Consider the following 17,082-nt stretch of genomic DNA (forward strand, 5'->3'; position numbering starts at 1 on the left):
CAGCTCTCCTTCATTGAGTTGGGTAATTTGGGAGTAGTTATTTTGAGAAAGATGCGCCAGGGCAAACTGCATACCTAAATTTAAAAAACCCAGCAGTCTAAAAATGGACAACTGTAATCAGCACGTCGTATACACAAGTCTCTGTTATTTCCTCCTGCCCCTTGTTCCTAAACCAAGAAAGCTTCTTGGCCCTCAGTAGAGAAATGTAAGACAACAATGGGCTTAAAAACAGAAAGAGAAGAATGGTATTTAATAAGCCTTAATGTCAGGAGGTCAGTTTTTAGTGATGCTCACCCCTAAGAGGTTTGTTTGGAGTCTCAGGTTGGCAGCTTGAATGCTTGTATGAGTGCCAAATGCTAGTTGTATAGGAGTGAGAGGTGGGGAGGGAAATGGCATAAAGTGCCAGGGAGGCCTGACCACATTTTAGGCACCCCAAGTCAATAAACTGTGACAGGTTTCTGTTGGGCCAGGTCAGAAACGTCGCTTTGTGTGGCTTTGACAAGGCAGCAGTTGCTATGATCGTGCCACAGTGATTAAGCGGATAGTCCTAGGATGCGTCAAAAGGGGGAGAAGAACTCGGCCTCCAGGAGTGGAAGACAATGCCAGTTTTCTGGAGAGAAACTGTTCCCAATGCTTTGTGAAATATAGTCAAAGCACGGCAGGCGGAGAGGCGAGCACAGTGCGTGCTGCGGGCAGCGTGTGAAACGCCCCTGCCCGATTCCTGGGGGTGCAGGGGAGCAGGATTGCAGCCTGACATTAAGTAGCTTTCTGAATACTCCTTTCTCTTCCTTGTTTCTCCAAAGTGCTGTTTTTAAGTCCTGTGAAGTAGAGAGTGTTTATATTAGGTACAATCCACCTTTTGACTAAAAGCATTGTAATTTTTCAACAACAAAGGCAGGAATTTACGGAGTGAGGTTGTGTGGCAACAAAAGCTGTTTATTTCTATTGTTCTTTGGAACAGACAAGTTATCTTGAGTCGCACATTTTCAGCAGTAAGCATTTATGTTGGTGAGCAGACTCCCTTTCTTTGTTCGTATGTAGCAAGGGGAAGTGGCAGGAATGAAAAGCTAATTTTACTCTTCACTGAAGCAGGGAGGATCAGGGACAGTGCAGCGCTAAGCTGCTTCCCTCGTTCCTGTTTGGCCTGCGAGGGGGAGAATGGTGTAAAACAGCTCTAAGGCCAATGTTCGGCAGAGGTTTTCCTGAGCAAATGAATTCACTGTTTTAACTGGTTGTTTCCGGACTGATAAGGTGGTGGAATAATAGGCAAAAAATCCAAGGGCTGCCCAGCCTGACGTTGCTGGATTGTTGTCTCTGTTTTGACTGGGGTCTTTTATATTGCTCGCAGGTGTTGCGTCAGCCATGAGGCAAGACAAAGTTTGGAGGTGGGAGCAAAAATGTTGACTTTTGCAAGAAACTTTTCAGATGTGAAATGATGGAAAAAACTAGATGTGAAATACCTTTCTAGGTTTCATTTCTAGTGAAATTACTAGCAAAACTGATCCAGATTTTTGAATAGTCTTGACATCCCTAATATAAGCTGTTCAATGAATAAATGAGCTACTAGATGTGTTTCTAGGTGCATTCCTGAGCACCCTCTCACAGTGTGCAGCCCACTTAACAGGACTTTCAGAAACATGTCATGCATAGGATCAGATTATTTTTTTTTAGTAAAGCAAAACTAAGCAAAAATGCTTAGTTAAGCAGATATTTTAGTCCAAAATCTTCATTTATTAATTTAAATAAAACAAAATACTGAATTTGGATACAGCCATTGGTAGTATTTCACAGTCTGTGAACAGAATGGAAATTATATTACTGTACTTGAAATAGGTGGTGTGTTTTTCATACGAAGTGAAAGGCACATCAGCGATGTCTCTATGACCATGCTATGTCACTACGGGCTCTGGTGTCTCTTTCTATTTACTAAAAATTGCATATTTTATGGCAGAATAGACCAAAACTTACAATCATTAAAGTTGATATCATCTTGGCTATTGCTTTTAATGGAAGCACGATTAAACTGACAATATTTCAATTGGTATTACTTTTCTTTGAAACATGCCCTCTTTAAAGGCAACAATTATAATTTGATAGTATGTCCAGCTGGCAGTTTCTTGATACATTGCCTGGCTTACTGTGATAATGACATTTTTGGAACGTTGTCTAAAGATATGGCAGGATATTTTAGATCACACATTGAGTCTTTCTCTGTTGTCATAAGCAGGTCTGATTCAGTTATTTCAAGGCTGTAGTTTCTGCCTGTGACCTGAAGGAACAGGTTTGCGTTTAGAATCTACAAGATTTTTTTGTCTGCGAGTATATTGCAGTAATGAAGTACTTAAAGCCGCTTGGAGAGCCTGTAGCTAAGCTCCCCCTGTTATGAATTAATGAAATTATTTTGAGATCTTCTACTCAGGTATTGCATATGTTTTCTTTTCTAAAACTCAGGTATTTGATTTTGCTGGAAATCAGGTAATTTTTTGGACAAGGCACTTTTTTGCTATATATTTTTTTTTTTTTTTTAGTAGTTAAATCCCTGTTATTTGGCAGTAATATTTTTAGCAGAAAACGTCTGTCTGGTTGGAAGGCTGCTTCAGAGGTGTGCATGTGCCAGTTCCTCATGGGGTTTTCTAGAATTTAGAATGTCTAGAAGTGAAGAACCTGAGAAAACATCCTCTGCTCTGCACTGATGGGATCATGGATCAGGTAGACTTTTCAGATGGCTTTGTGCAGATCTTACACTGAGTGATCCAAAAGAGGGGGAGTTTGGTTTCTTTTTTTTTTTTTTTTTATTATTTATTATCAAATAAGTTATATTTCAATGAAAACCAGAAACTAGTTTTTTTCCCTCTTAACAGGGAAAACTCAAAGCCACTAGAGAATAGAGGGGAGAAATCAGTAACTGTCCCCTGACCTCTGTGTTTTCACAGACAGGTTTTTGCCTCCACACTTAGATTCAGTTAACTCTATGACTACTTCCACCATTTCTGAGACTTGGCCATCTGTTCCCTGTTCTTCACCACCGTGCTGTGACATCCCTGCCCTAGCTGCAGGTTCCTGGGTCTGTGCCATGGTTCTCATGCCCTACAGTCTTTCAGATCTTTTCCATTTTGAATAGGCTTGGTAGCTCTTTAGGAAACAGAGCAGTCTCCTCCTCTTTCCAAGGGCACCAACATAATAATTTTTTGCTGAGAGCTTAACGCAAACTGCGAACATACAAATGTTTGTCACATTTGTTAATAGAGAGAAATGCCTGTTCTTTTTTGAAAGCTCAATGAGTGAAAACAGGAGCTGCATTCTGGGTCTTGCACTGCTGTCAAAGCTTAGCGTTACTGTGAGCACGTGACCTATCTCTCTGTATTTCAATTTCAAGGCTGTTAGGATGAGGGTAGGAATGAGCATGGTTGGAAAAACTCTTTCAGGTCTTTGAATGCAAGTTATTCTTTCAGAGCTTCCAATTTTTTATTCTTTAAGAGCTTCTGCTTCCCAAGATAGTTCTTAAGACCTGTTTCACCAGGAGATCTTATTGTTTGTAGGAAAGAGGTGCTTTGAAATTTTGAATTGTCTTTCTCTAGATGCACTGCTGAATGCTGGGAGCCAGATCCATACCCTGTTCACTCTGTTGCTGTGGATCAGCAATGTCAACTTTAAGCGCCATCAGAGAGCCATCAGGCATTTAGAAGGCCATACTCTGGGACTTGTGACTGAGCAATCATTTTCTTGCAGAACTGGTTTCTACAAAATTTGTTTGGTGGCTTTCAGACTTTCCTCTTTACTGTCTCGTGTTTTCTTGTTGCTGCTTGGTCTACATTTTGTGTAGACAGGAGGCAGGACTAGAATGAAAAGTAGTTTTTTCCTTGTGTGCTATGTGGAGTTAAAGCCATATTTACAGCAATTTCACTCCAGTGAGATTGAGAGGGAGAAATGGACAGAGTTTAGGAAGATGTCTGGGAGAGAACAACAGGATCGGTGTCCACAGATAGAGCAATGAGAAAGATAGGAGAGAGCAGAGGCAAGAGGTGGTGAAGAATTTGCTTACCTCAAGGTTTGTTTTAAAATCAGAATTGGTGCTCTGCCAGTGTTTATTCAGCACCAGGAAACTGTGATATAATATTATGGGGCTGTATGTTTTCCTTGTGACATGTTTGCATTCTGTATCATTCTTTTTCTTCTGGAATAATTGCAGTAAAGGATATGGTACACCGTGTCCTCCTGTATCTGTTCCAAGGTCAAGTACAGCATATGTGTCAAAACTAGTTTCTGAACTTTGTCTTTCTCAGTGTGCTTCCTGAGACTAGTTACAGGAAGCAATTAGAGTTAACTTTCCAAGCAAAAGGGAAGTATTAAAAAAAAAAAAAAAAATCACAACCTGGATTTGAGCATTAATTTCTTGAGCATTGCTTTGGAAATATACCTGCTAATGTTACTGACACGTTAGCAGGTAGAAAACTGTTTACATTTTCTTCTATTCCACATAAACATTCTTGGGATGTTCAAAGTTAAGACTGCCAAAGTTTGGAGAGGTTTACTTTTGAGTGTACTTAATTCAAATGACAAGAATGGTCCATTTGTTTTGTGACCTATTTGTAGCCATTAAACAAACCATGACAAATGGATCTGCTTTACTTAGTTTACTACATTTGGTGGAAGATTAAGCGCGTGGAAAATACATTGATGAAAATAGGTGTGTTTGTGTCTGATACCATGCAAATCTCTGTATACTGCAGAACTGTAATTTTTTAAATAAAAGTAGGAGTTTATGAGACAAAGAATTGTAAATAAAATACAGCTTTTAATACTTAAGATGATTATTAGGTAACTACTTTGGCAGACTAAATATTGGAGGGATTTGGTTATTTCTCACTTTGAGCTATACACAATCACACTTGTAAGTTTCCAAAAACGAAAAAATGTGATTTGTGTTCCGGTTAATTTTAATAACAACACATGTTGAGGTTTTTGGTTTCAAGGTGTTCTGAACATGTTAAAAGAGACGATGTATTTTCCATAACAGAATATTTTTATATTCCCTGTTACAAAGCTGCTAACTGAAATTATCTTTTTTCTTCTCAGGTTGTTTTTGAAGTGATCACTTCAGGTCACTCAGGATACGTGGCTATTGATGAAGTGAAGGTTTTAGGACATCCATGTAGTAAGTACCTATCCACTTTTTCAAAGCCAGCTCCCTAAAATGAATGTGCCACTGTACTTCAATGAACGCGGAGCAAAAGATAAGGAAAATGTCAGAAAACAATGTCCCTGCTATAAATATAGGCTGAGTTTGTACAAAGTGTTGCTAGCATTTGAGCACTGCACCTTACTGGCTTTAAAGACAACTCTTATATGTACCTTGTGTACAGTGCTTGGCATGAGTCCCAGACCATAACTGGGCCATCTATCAACTCCTTCAGAAAAAAAGTCATCAGGATCTGTTGACCAGTTTTCTGTCTGCATCAAAAATTCAGAGCAGCCAGAAGCTGAGACATTAGTGAGAGCAGATGAACAACACAAGAGCTGAATCTATATGATTATTGTTTCCAAGGCTTAGAAGGAAGAAGAAAACTCAGCTGACTGAGGGCTGAGGCTTTGCTAAACAAGGTGATTTAGGGTACTTCCCAAGGTTTGTGGCTCAATTTCTGCACTGTTTTACTTACTTATGTTTTGGATATGTTTCCTTATCCCATTATTAAGGATATGTAATACTTAACTATTTTAAGTTCTTTTAAAACTCATGTCAAAACAAAACCTTATAAATTAAAGCTTTATTGTGGTAATCCAGATGTAATTGAACAGACTACTTAAGTAAATAATTATTTCACATATTTGCTATATGTTAAATAAGGTATATTAAGATCATACATAGAATTGTAGGTTGTAGTCCAAATTGACCAAATGACCGAGTGAGGATAAAGACACCAAATTCTGTGTAATTGTTCACCTTCCTCTTATACCATATTGTGCTTGTATGCATTCTTTGTGGCTTGTAAGAAAGAGATGTGATTTAAAATAAAAAGTGATTTATCGGTTAGTACCAGAGCGACTCATAAAAATGGTTTTAGTGTTAGTGGCAAGAAGACACAGACATTTCTTCAAATACAGTTATGCAGAATCAGCAGCTGTTATTTCTGAATCACTTAGTTCTAATAAACACAGCAGGCTCTCATGTTGTTAGGCAGTGTTTGTGCTTCAGCATTTTGAATTTATATTTTTGGTTCAGGTAGGATAAGTCTAAAGCAGCATTTTATCAGCTTAATAATTTTTCTCATACAGATTTTGAAAGGTTTGATCTGTGCATCTGTACCAATCAATTCTCAAAACCTGCAAGTAGCTCTTCCTAATGTGGAGACTCAGTTATACCCCATAGCACGTAGAGTTCTACCATGACAGCTTTAATGAAAAGTTATTTGATGAAGTAATTAAAATGTTAGAAATTAAGACATCAAACCAGTTACATTGTCTACAAGAAAATTGAAAAAGTGTGAAAATTGAAGTAGAACTACTGTGTGTCTAAGACTCATAATGCTATTCTTTCTGTATATTACCAGAAAAAATACTTTCGGATTTATTAACGAAAAAAAAAAAAAGCAGTATGTCTAATAAATTTGCCATAACAACTGTTATCATGAAAAGTTTTCCTTCCATAGTTAGATACTAATTTGAGCTATATTATTCCATGTCCTCCTTCTTACACTGCCTTGCACTGGATATTAAGCAACTTTTTCTTGAATTCTGGTTGCTGGTTATTTACAAATGCCTTAAAGCTGCAATTTCTCCCAGTGATAAGGTCTTTTAAGAAAATGTCATCAACACTTTAAATGGTTGTGATATTGTGCTATAAAAATGTATGTTTAGCTTGCCAGTTTATTGCTAATACTAACATTTCCATGTCTGAAAGCAATGTTCAGAGCCTGGCTTATCTGCTAGTATAGACAGTGAAAAAAGTCCTCTTGGCTGCAGTAGCATTTGAATGATTGAGGAACACTACGTTTTAAAAGATAAATTTTTACATCAAATTTCTGTGTTTTTCTGTGTTGTGAGGTTTGAGTATCTATTCCATTCATTAGCTTATTTGTAGCTGTATTGCTTTAATTTTTACTGGGAGTGTTTTCTCTTTCTAAATAAAAAATAGGTATTGGTATGGAGAATGCATTGTGTTTTGTTTTTTTTTTTTTTTCTGAAATGTTGCTGAAACATTGTATTTAAAGAATACAGTTGTAGTTGTATGAGAAGTATTATGTTTGTATTTTAGCTGTTTGTGCTACATTTCTAAAGCATCTCCTCTATAGACACTGTTCCTGGTTAAAAAGAAAAACCTGTTTCCCTGACAACGTCACTCAACTTCTTACTGTTATGTCTCATTGGTAGTGTAAATATCTAATAGGTTTTTGTTCAAAACATAATTAGTTTCTAATATGATCTTTATTAATAGAGTGTTATTGCAAGAGGGATGCTAAGCTAAGATAATCTACACAGCAGGAACAGTTAAATAGCACCCTTCTCTTCTGCTGTTTCCCAGGTACAGAATTAAACCAACCTAAAATCTAATGTGTAGTCAGTGATTTGAACCTTTTAAAGCAGGGCAATTTCATTTGGTTGGTATGTTATTCATAGCCAATACTTCCATGTTGCATAACTTCAGTACTTTATCTTCTTCCAACAGCAAAAACTCCCCATTTCTTGCGTCTGCAAAGTGTGGAAGTCAATGCAGGACAATTTGCTACTTTTCAATGCACTGCCAATGGTGGAACAGACTCGGGTGACAGACTCTGGTTACAGGTAATTTCTTTCTTTTCTAGTGCACTGAGATCTGGGAGGAGAGGAGTTCATCACTCTGAAAGGAATGTAAAACATGAAAAATGAGAGGCATGTCCATTTCAACAATACTAGATTTTATAGGGCCTTTGAACCGCTGCATACTAGGTGTTCTGTTGTAGGAAATGGTCGTGGAGGATTTTCTTCCCTTAAGTCAATGGGATGCTTTATTAAAATTAAAGGTACTGTTTTAGTTACATGTGGCAATCATTAATAAAGACTAAATTCCCAAGTAAGAGCACATTACTTTCTTGTATGTCTATGCTGGCCAACTGTAACATTATGCATAATGATTTTCTTGGCTTACCTCTATCTCTATTTAGTATTTTCAACTATAGTTGCACTCTTACTTTTTCAGTCTGGGGAAGACCAGTATGACAGTCAAATCTGACCTTCTGTATTATAGAGCCAAAGAATCTTACATTCAGTGAGTCAATAATTTTTTACCTATTCAGTAATGTAGCTTCTAGATAGGTGTCAGATCTTGATTTAAAGACTCTCTCCAACTCGTTTTCGTTCGGTAAAGACAGTTTTCCCTTATCCATATGTGTAAGCTTGTATCAAAAACATGCATCTTACTTGATCTCTTTTAGCATTAGGGGTGCAAGTTTAACTGCTGTCTTGCTGCCATCTTTCCAGAGTTGTCTGTTCTCTACAGCAAACAATAGTCTGTATTTGAACTTAGCATTAGGGATGGACCAACCTCCAGATCCCTATGATTTCCATATGTGAAAAACAACATGCTAGAACTGGCACATTGTCCATGAGAAGGAAATAAGGATGCCTAAAACAATGCCTAAAGAGATAAGTCAGATGAAACTGCAGGAAGGATAGGAGAAATTGAAGCAATAGTAACAGGTAGGATGTAAAGATGAAATTCTCTATTCTTATTTTTTAAACAACTCCAGGCTTTTACTGTAGTTTTCCTTTCACATTACATGTGGTTCAAAATTTCATCAAGTGTTTGGAAAGGATACATTTAAGCATGTGTCCTGGGTTGAGTGAGTGGTGGGTTTTTTTTGGTGGCAGGGGAGGGGGCTATCGGGGCAGCCCCCTGTGAGAAGCTTCTCGAAGCTCCCCCAGCTCCAAGTCAGCTCCACTTCTGTTTGGGAAATTGAGCCAATCAGCTGCACCTCTGCGATAATGTATTTAAGAAGGGACGTGGTGACGGGCAGTGGGACTTGTGAGGAGGAGTTGCTGCAGCTGCATGAACACCAAGGTCAGTGGAGGAATGGAGGAAGAAAGGAGGGGGGAGGTGTGCCGGAGCAGAGACCCCCCTGTATCCTGTGGGGAGACGGCAGGGTGGCCCCCCCTGCCACCCATGAAGATCTGCAGTGAGGCAGACATTGATTTATGGCCTGTGGCTTCTGCTGGGATCATCAAGGTGCTGTGCCCGAAGAAGGCCGGGGTCTCATGGGAAGAGGTAGCCCCACTGCTGTAATTCAGTGCTGGGAGGATTGCAGCATGCGGGGTGACCCACACCGGAGCAGCTCGGGAAGGGCTGCAGCCGTGGGAGAGAATCCAGTCGGAGAAAGTTGGTGACCCATGACGGAGCAGTGTGGGGAACGCTGTGGACTGTGGGAGGGACTCATGTTGGAGGAAGTTTGTGGAGGACTGTCTCCAGTGAGAGGGGGACCACAATGGAACAGGGGGAACAAGTTCCAGAATCTCCCCCCACTGAGGATGGAAGAAGCGGCAGCACTGACTGCACCCCCCACTCCCTGCCCCTGCGCCACTGGGGGAGGAGGTAGAGATATCGGGAGCAGAACTGAGCCCGGGAAGAAGGGAGGGGTGGGGGGAAGGTGTTCTCAAGATGTGGCAATGCTTCTCACTGTCCTACTCTCTTATGTATTGTTAGTGTCTGTAATAAATATAGGTTATTTTTTTTCTTCCCCTAATGAGTCTGCCTTTTGCTTGTGACCATAAAGGGTGATTGTTCCCCATCCCAGCCCTATCTCGAACCCCAAGCCTGGCTCTCTGTCCCTTCTTATTGCTGGAAGAGAAGGGAGAGAGAGTGTCTGCGTGGTGGTTGGCTGCTAACCAGGCTCAAACCACGACAGCATGACAGCTTAAACAGCTGCATAGTTATAAGAAAACTAGTGCAAAACCAAAGAAATAAAACCACTTGAAAACCAAAACCCCATATTTATCTATATATGAATGATGAACTGTTATGTCTATCCAGAAAGAGCCTGATCAAATACAATAGAAGACAAGGGGAATCTCCTTTGTTTTTATTTGGGTTTGCATGGATATTTTCAACCTATGTGCTGATATAAGGCTGATATTTCTCTAACACACCAGCCCTTCAAAGCCATTATTACAGTGTTGAATTGGGAGAATTAGACTCCTGTCTTTCCTAAGCCACTGAGATTTTTTGAAAGAATGATTTTTTCCAGTCATGAAAAGAGTTTAACACATACGGGAAAATAGTGGGTTGCTATTTCATCAATGATAACATTTCTAGAACCTTTGAACTTCTGCATAATGCTCTTTTGTAGAATTGAAGGTAGAATTCAGTATAGGGAAAATTTGATTCCATTCAGTTTTTCCATAGCTTTCAGGATAGTATAATTTCAACTTTAACTTTTTTTCATTAAATTTAAGACACACATAAATTCTTTGCAAGGCTGGAATGTAATTTCTTGATTTTAGAAATTAAATATCCTTCTAGATTTTATGTAATATAAAAATCATTCTTCTTAACAGGTGAAGTGATTCCAGAATACCTTTGCTGAGCTTAGTTAAAGGATTTCTTGTTTATACATGATTATGAGTTTTTTTTTTTTTTTCTCTGTTGAAGGATACGAAAGTAGTGACTGAATTTTTAAGAAGTTTTATCTTTGTTCAGGGCCTCTGTTTATTTATCCTGCCCATACAACTACAGGTCCCTCTGGTAATCAGTCCAAGGTTGTGCAGGTGTGCCTTTGTGTAAGAACATTTTAAAAGTTGACAGAATCTCCTGGATAGCTTGGATTTATTTTTGTACTTGTTTGCCAGTTTACACAGATGTCTGCTACAACTTACAGTGAGATTGATCAGACAGCTCCACGTGTGGGATGCTGCAAATCAAGGCTATGAGATACAGTTCCCAACAGAATTAGCTGTATTTTAGTGTGCCCGGTCACCAACGGATAACAGATCCCCAGACCTTGCAGTTCTCCATCAATCAATTGAGAAGATCTGGTTTCATGGTGTGATACTGAGGAATTTTATATATACCTGCTTATCACATCTCATGACACTGCCACAAGACTATGAGTACAATGCAGCTATCTGTAATAGCTGTCAGGAAACATGGTATTTTCTACATCATATGAATGGTTAAATGGACGTTAAAGATCCTTTTGCTCCCAGTAACAGTAGAACCAATACTGAACTACAAAACATCTTAATAGAATATATTCTTATGTGCACTAGAGCCAGAATAAAATGAGCATCATTCTCTGGAGACACTTACGCTCCACTCAGATAATAGGAGTTCAGGTTTCAGTGGTACTACAAATGGGTTGTGCAATCTGTCTGATATGCCTAGTTTGTCCATCATCAGTATTAAGCCCTTTTTACTATCCTTTTGGTGGTTTGTTTCCTTAAATTTATGAAATCTTAAGGGCAAACCATAGTAAGTCATATCAGGAGGTCTAATGTGTTTGGATTTGGCAGTTGCAAAATATTCTGAGATAATTTGCTCTCAAATGATTTCTAGTAGCTGTCCTTTTTTTTTCATAGTCACATTCTTAGTCTGAAGTACATATAGATTTCTGGACTGAAACCACAAACCTACTGAATTCAGTGACATTTCTGACTGTTTCCAGTAGTGGCAGGATTTTACTCCTGTACTTCTATCTCTTTTATATAGTACCTCTCAGCTTTTATGTGGCAGAAGACTTCGAGTTTAGTAGTACATGTTTTTCTGGTGAACAAATATTTTACTTTTTACGGTTTGTTAGGCTGTGAGGAATACATGTTCCTTAAAACAAATGAATAATTATGACGTGATTGATTATTTTATTCTCCTTGTCTTTGCTGAGTAGTTGTTGGAAACAGCATAGATGTTTTTCGTTTAATAATGCCTAGGCCTTGAGGCAGTCCTAAGTGAAATCTATAGATCCTATTTTGTTTCCCTCCATTTTTTTTTCCCCCTTTTCAAGTCTATCCCACTCTTATTCCCTATGGAATATGTAGTCTATTAATTTATGGAGTATTGTGAAAGTTTTTGCAGTTGAAGAGGTGGTGGAGGAACCACAATTCATAGCTAATCTGCCCGAATTAGTCCACTGAGCCATGAGATTTGTTTCATGATGCTGTGATCAGTATTTACTCCAGGAAAGGGAAGACAGAAAGCTGTTTAATATTTCCATAGTGCAATGCTTTGCAAGAAAACGTTTTTCCTGATCCTGCTAGGTAGCCATGCACCCTTGTGCGTGAACTGTGACTGCAAGCTTGTCAGATAATTTGACAACAAATTATGGATGTTTTCAGTGATATCATTTCAAGTTCAAGTCAAATGAAAGGACTCAAGAACACAACACAGCATCATACAAGTTTGGTTTTGTTGTTGTAACTACTGTCCAAATAATGAGATTATTGACTAGATTGTATGTTTATAAATTTGTGTCCCCATTAGCTTAGGTACTAAACATAAACATACCTTAAAAATAAATCTGATGACACTAATGAAGGAATGTTTATAATTAACAGATGTATCCCATTTGCTTACATTTTTTTATCACATCTGTGGACAACACAGGTTATTGTCAGTATGGGATGACTCTATCTATTTCATTGAATGGTTGAGCAAAAATGTCATTCCTGTGCTCCCACTCTAAGGGCTGTAGCAATTGCTGTAATTTTTTTTTTTTTAATTAAACAAATTCCTCTTTGCAACTACAAACTCCAGAAGTTGACACCAAAAATAAGGTAAAGCTTCAGGCATTAAAGGAGCTGGTAATCCCAAGGAATGGAAATACACTTCAGAAAAAAACTAAACCAAACCAACCCCCCCCCCTAAAATATATTTGTAGGTGGGAACTAAAGTTAGAATTTGCAAAGAAATTAACATGTGGAACACAGAACAGTTAATGGTCAAGTGACAGTGGCTGAGACAATGTCTTCTGAAAAGTTTGTATTAGTATTAGTGTTTAGTAAATTGGCCCAGGAAACACAAATCTGTATTATAGGAAAAAGAGGGTGGACTTCTTTTTTGGAAGTAACCTTCTTTTTGTGCAGCCTAGAACACTGAAAAAGCACACATTTTGTTTTCCACCAACCTCTTTGAGCCAGAAATCTAAAGTGTAGCTTACAAATTAGAATGAAGTTTAGAAAAATAATGATTTACTTAAAAGCAGATAAATTTCTTCCACTGCAAGCCTAAGGTATACACATACATGGATTTTCTTATCTTCTGAAGTTTGAACAGACATGTATTGAATATTTACATACACAAAGTATTATATTTAGTAGTAACAAAAATGAAATTCTTATCAAATGAAAACTGCTTAAATATTAAAATAAGTGTTTCCAAGGCAATCCTTGGGAAAGGTTGTGCCTCTGCAGCCTTAAAAGTTTGAACCTTTTGAGCCTACCTTTTTTAAGCTACATACTAACATCTTTTTTATTTTCTGCAGAATCCCCATCTTGTTCAGTATAGTGGACATATTCAGTTGATGAATAGTTCCTTAATATGTGGATTCCTTCACACAAGTATATGTAGGGCTTCACTTTGCTTACTAAATTATACAGATCAATTCTGACAGAAAGTTTATTCATTTTCTAATGGAAGCTTTTCTACTAATCTTAATGGTTCACAATATGAAGTTGTTTCTGTGGGATGGATTGATATGATCTTCATTATATAATTGAGGGACATAAACACTGAGAAACTAAAGCAAAATGTATCCCTTCCTTTTGGAAACAGTCTCTGAGACATCTGGACCTGCTTCTCTGCATGTAAGTCACTGAGCACTTTTTTATGCTCAGTGTCTGCTGATGTTAGTTGAAATAGCGAGTGGCCAGTACTGTGGGGAACTGAACTCAAAGACAAAAATTAGGCATCTAGAATATCATTATACAGTTAGAAGAGTCCTGGGAAAGGTTTAAGTGACATGACATAAGGTCTCTGTGACAGAGGCATGTCTGTGAAATCATGGAATCACACAGATTCTGCAACTGGCTTGTTTGTTCCTTAATTTCTCAGGCCTGACTCCATCCATTTTCCCACCCACATCTGCTCCTGCTTCTAATTTGCAGCTGGTTCATTCAGTTCCCTCTGTGCACTACTTGTTCTTAGAACAATCTAGAGTGTGACTTCAGGGAAACTGATGTTCTGATGGTACCCAATTATCATGAAATTCCATTTTAAGATCAAACCTAATCTTTTGATATTGATTTCTAAATATTTGTTGTAGCATCATTAAACATATAGCAATTGCATTTTTCAGAGACTTGTGCCTTGACTCAGTGTGGGTAGCCTTTGTTTAGAGAGGCTCCTCAGACTGTGGAAGGCTACAGTTGGTGAGAAAGAAAGGACATCACTTCACTGAAGTAATGTATTCTTCCTAGCCTTATTCTAAAACATGGTTAAAATTCCAATAATTATTTTAAAATGTAATTCTTAGACATGTAACTTTTATTGCAGAAATGCAGACCTAAGAGTAAAAATTTGTTGAAGGTAAAAAAATAACAGCAGGATCTCAGGATATGTCTGACAGCTGTAGGAAGTGACATCATCAGACTTACGGGTAGCAAGACTAGCAGGTATTCTGTCATAGAAGGGAAGAGGGTGAAGTCTTTTATACTTATAGTTTATGCATGCAGAACGCATGGTCCTTCATTTGCAGCCAAGAAACTAAGAACAGTATCACTCTAATGGTCAGTCTTCTCTATCCTATGTAAACAGTTTATTACCTGTTAATTAAGGGATTTGACTTTTCTTCTTGTCTTTCCTGAAAGCCGTCTTTCACTTTATTCAGTGTATCTTTTTTTGTATCTTCAGTAATCTTTGCTGAAGGTATGAAGGGTATGAAAGATTTTATTTCTCTGCGTACACAACTGCAAAACCTGTATGCATTATTTATTATTTATTCAAAGGAAGAGATATAATCCTGTGTCAGAGGGAGTTCTGGAAAGCAAATTGTTTTCCTTTGGAATACATGCACACACACACACAAATGAGAGGTATTAAAAATGTCCTTGTGAGAATGTAGAACCAGTGCAATGATTCCCGGAAAATTATGAGAATAAAGTGTATTTATAGAAAATACAAAACTGTGTGTGTGTGCATGTGCTTGTTTATGTAAATCACATAAAGAAAGTATCCCAGAGGGTGAACCAAAGTCCTAGAGTTTCATAAGAATTTTTTGTTATGCTGTAAACTCTCTGAGGCTTTCACATAATTACCGTTTTCATTGCTAACTCTGGAAGCACTTGAGGAAAAAATGTTTCAGCCATTTTGGAGTACTAAGATAATGAAGCAGTATTTTACCTGATGCAATTAAATCATATACATATGTAACAACTTAGTAACACAAACAGGTGGAACTATTAATGTAAACTGCACAATGATATAGGCCTAAAGATGATGTTCTTTTGAATACTAATAAAAGAGCTTGGATTTGATCAGTAGGTGCTTTTCTGTACTACAGGAAATCATTCTTGCTCTTGCTCGTAAGTAGCTTAGGCTTCTGAGACTGATCACACCACCTTGTGTGTAGCAAATTGTCTTGAGTCAATTGACTTGGGAAGAGCTTTAATGACATCAATCAACTAAAGATTTTGCCAAGACTACATGCATCCTGATGCATGTGCATCCTGATGTGTTTTTGTTGTAGATAACCTGAGATGATTTTACTGTTAGAAGGATAATTAGTGCCCTGTAGGAAGGGGCACTATTAATAAATAGATGAGAGTTAAACTTCTTAAAAATTCTAGTGACCATTTAATATTATTTTCAGGTATTGGTGTGTTAATTCCTTTATGTTCCCCTCTCCATTCCAGTATCTATTAAGTGCCGTTCTTGCAGTCAGTATTGTATATGTTCCATTAATTGTCATTAATCAGTTTTAGTTGCTTTTCATTAATTGCATAGTAATCTTACTATATGATAGAAAAAGTTCTATGAACAGCAGGACATAGGAGGCATGTGATGTGTGTCATGTTTGTGTTACTCAGTGTAGAAAGAGCTGTGATCTTTGATGAAAACTCTTCCTTCGTTATCTGCCTTAAATATGAATTGTCTGATGCCTATACTAAACTTTAGTTTATGCTTTGGGTAACTTTGCAGAACTGTGTTGTTTATTTTTATAGACATGGTAAGAACTGAAATACTGCTTCAAATTTGCCTGGATTTTGTTAGGAGGCTTTAAGTTCTTTTAGGAGAAATGAAAAAGTAACACATATATGGATGGCCTGACCATTCTTACAAATTTCTTTACCTTGGGCTAAAAAAGAAAGAACGAACAAAACAAAACAAAACAAACCCCATGTTTATATTTGGCTAATATAAAAAATAGTACACATGTTAGCAATTATGTATAGCATTCATTACGTACTTTATAATGAGTAATGGGTAATAATGCATTACAGAGACGTCACTAGTAGTGTACCCTAGGAATCAGTACCAGGACAAGAACTGTTTAGCCTCTTTATTACTGACCTGGGTGATGACAGAGTACACCCTCTGCAAGTTCACAGACATTACAAAGTTGGCAGGCTGATGCACCAGAGGGTTGGGCTGCCATTCAGAGGGACCTTGACAAGCGGGAGAAGTGGACATAGAGGAACCCCAAGAAATTCATCAGAGGGAAATGCAAAGTCCTGCCCCAGGGAAGGAATAATCCCACGCACTACTGCACACTGGGGCCTGACAGGCTTGAAAGTAGCTTTGTGAAGAACTTTGTGATTGTGTTGGACACCAGGTTGACCATGAGGCAGTAATGTGCCCTTGCAGCAATGAAGACTAGCTGTCTCCTGGGCTGCATTAGGAGTGTTGCCAGCAGGTCGAGGGAGGTGATACTTCTCTTCTGCTCAGCACTGGTGAGGCCACATCTGGAGCGCTATGTCCAATTCTGGGATCCCTAGCACAAGAAAGATACGGGCACACTGAAGGAGGACTAAGGGACTGGAGGATCTGACATACAAGGACACAGATGGGACTGTTTCATCTGGAGAAGGGAAGGATCAGGGGAGATCTTGAAAGGAGTAGAGATAACAGAGCGAGACTCTTCTCTTGCTAGGACAAGAGACAGTGGACACAAGCTGAATGGTGGA

The 17,082-nt window shown here is 38.2% G+C and overlaps 1 protein-coding gene across 9 annotated transcripts in view; it reads left to right on the forward strand.

Annotated features, from left to right (window-relative positions):
- PTPRM (protein tyrosine phosphatase receptor type M) overlaps nt 1–17,082 on the forward strand; it is a 490,776-nt gene that overhangs the window by 162,950 nt on the left and 310,744 nt on the right. For all 9 annotated transcript variants that reach the window (XM_032987657.2, XM_032987659.2, XM_032987658.2 and 6 more), the window contains exons 4-5: nt 5,077–5,155; nt 7,664–7,779. In XM_032987657.2, the coding sequence (XP_032843548.1) occupies nt 5,077–5,155; nt 7,664–7,779 (195 nt within the window). The remainder of the gene's footprint in view (nt 1–5,076; nt 5,156–7,663; nt 7,780–17,082) is intronic.

The sequence above is a fragment of the Tyto alba genome, unplaced genomic scaffold, assembly GCF_018691265.1.
Source record: "Tyto alba isolate M040663 unplaced genomic scaffold, T.alba_DEE_v4.0 Super-Scaffold_27, whole genome shotgun sequence".
Taxonomy (NCBI): Eukaryota; Metazoa; Chordata; class Aves; order Strigiformes; family Tytonidae; genus Tyto; species Tyto alba.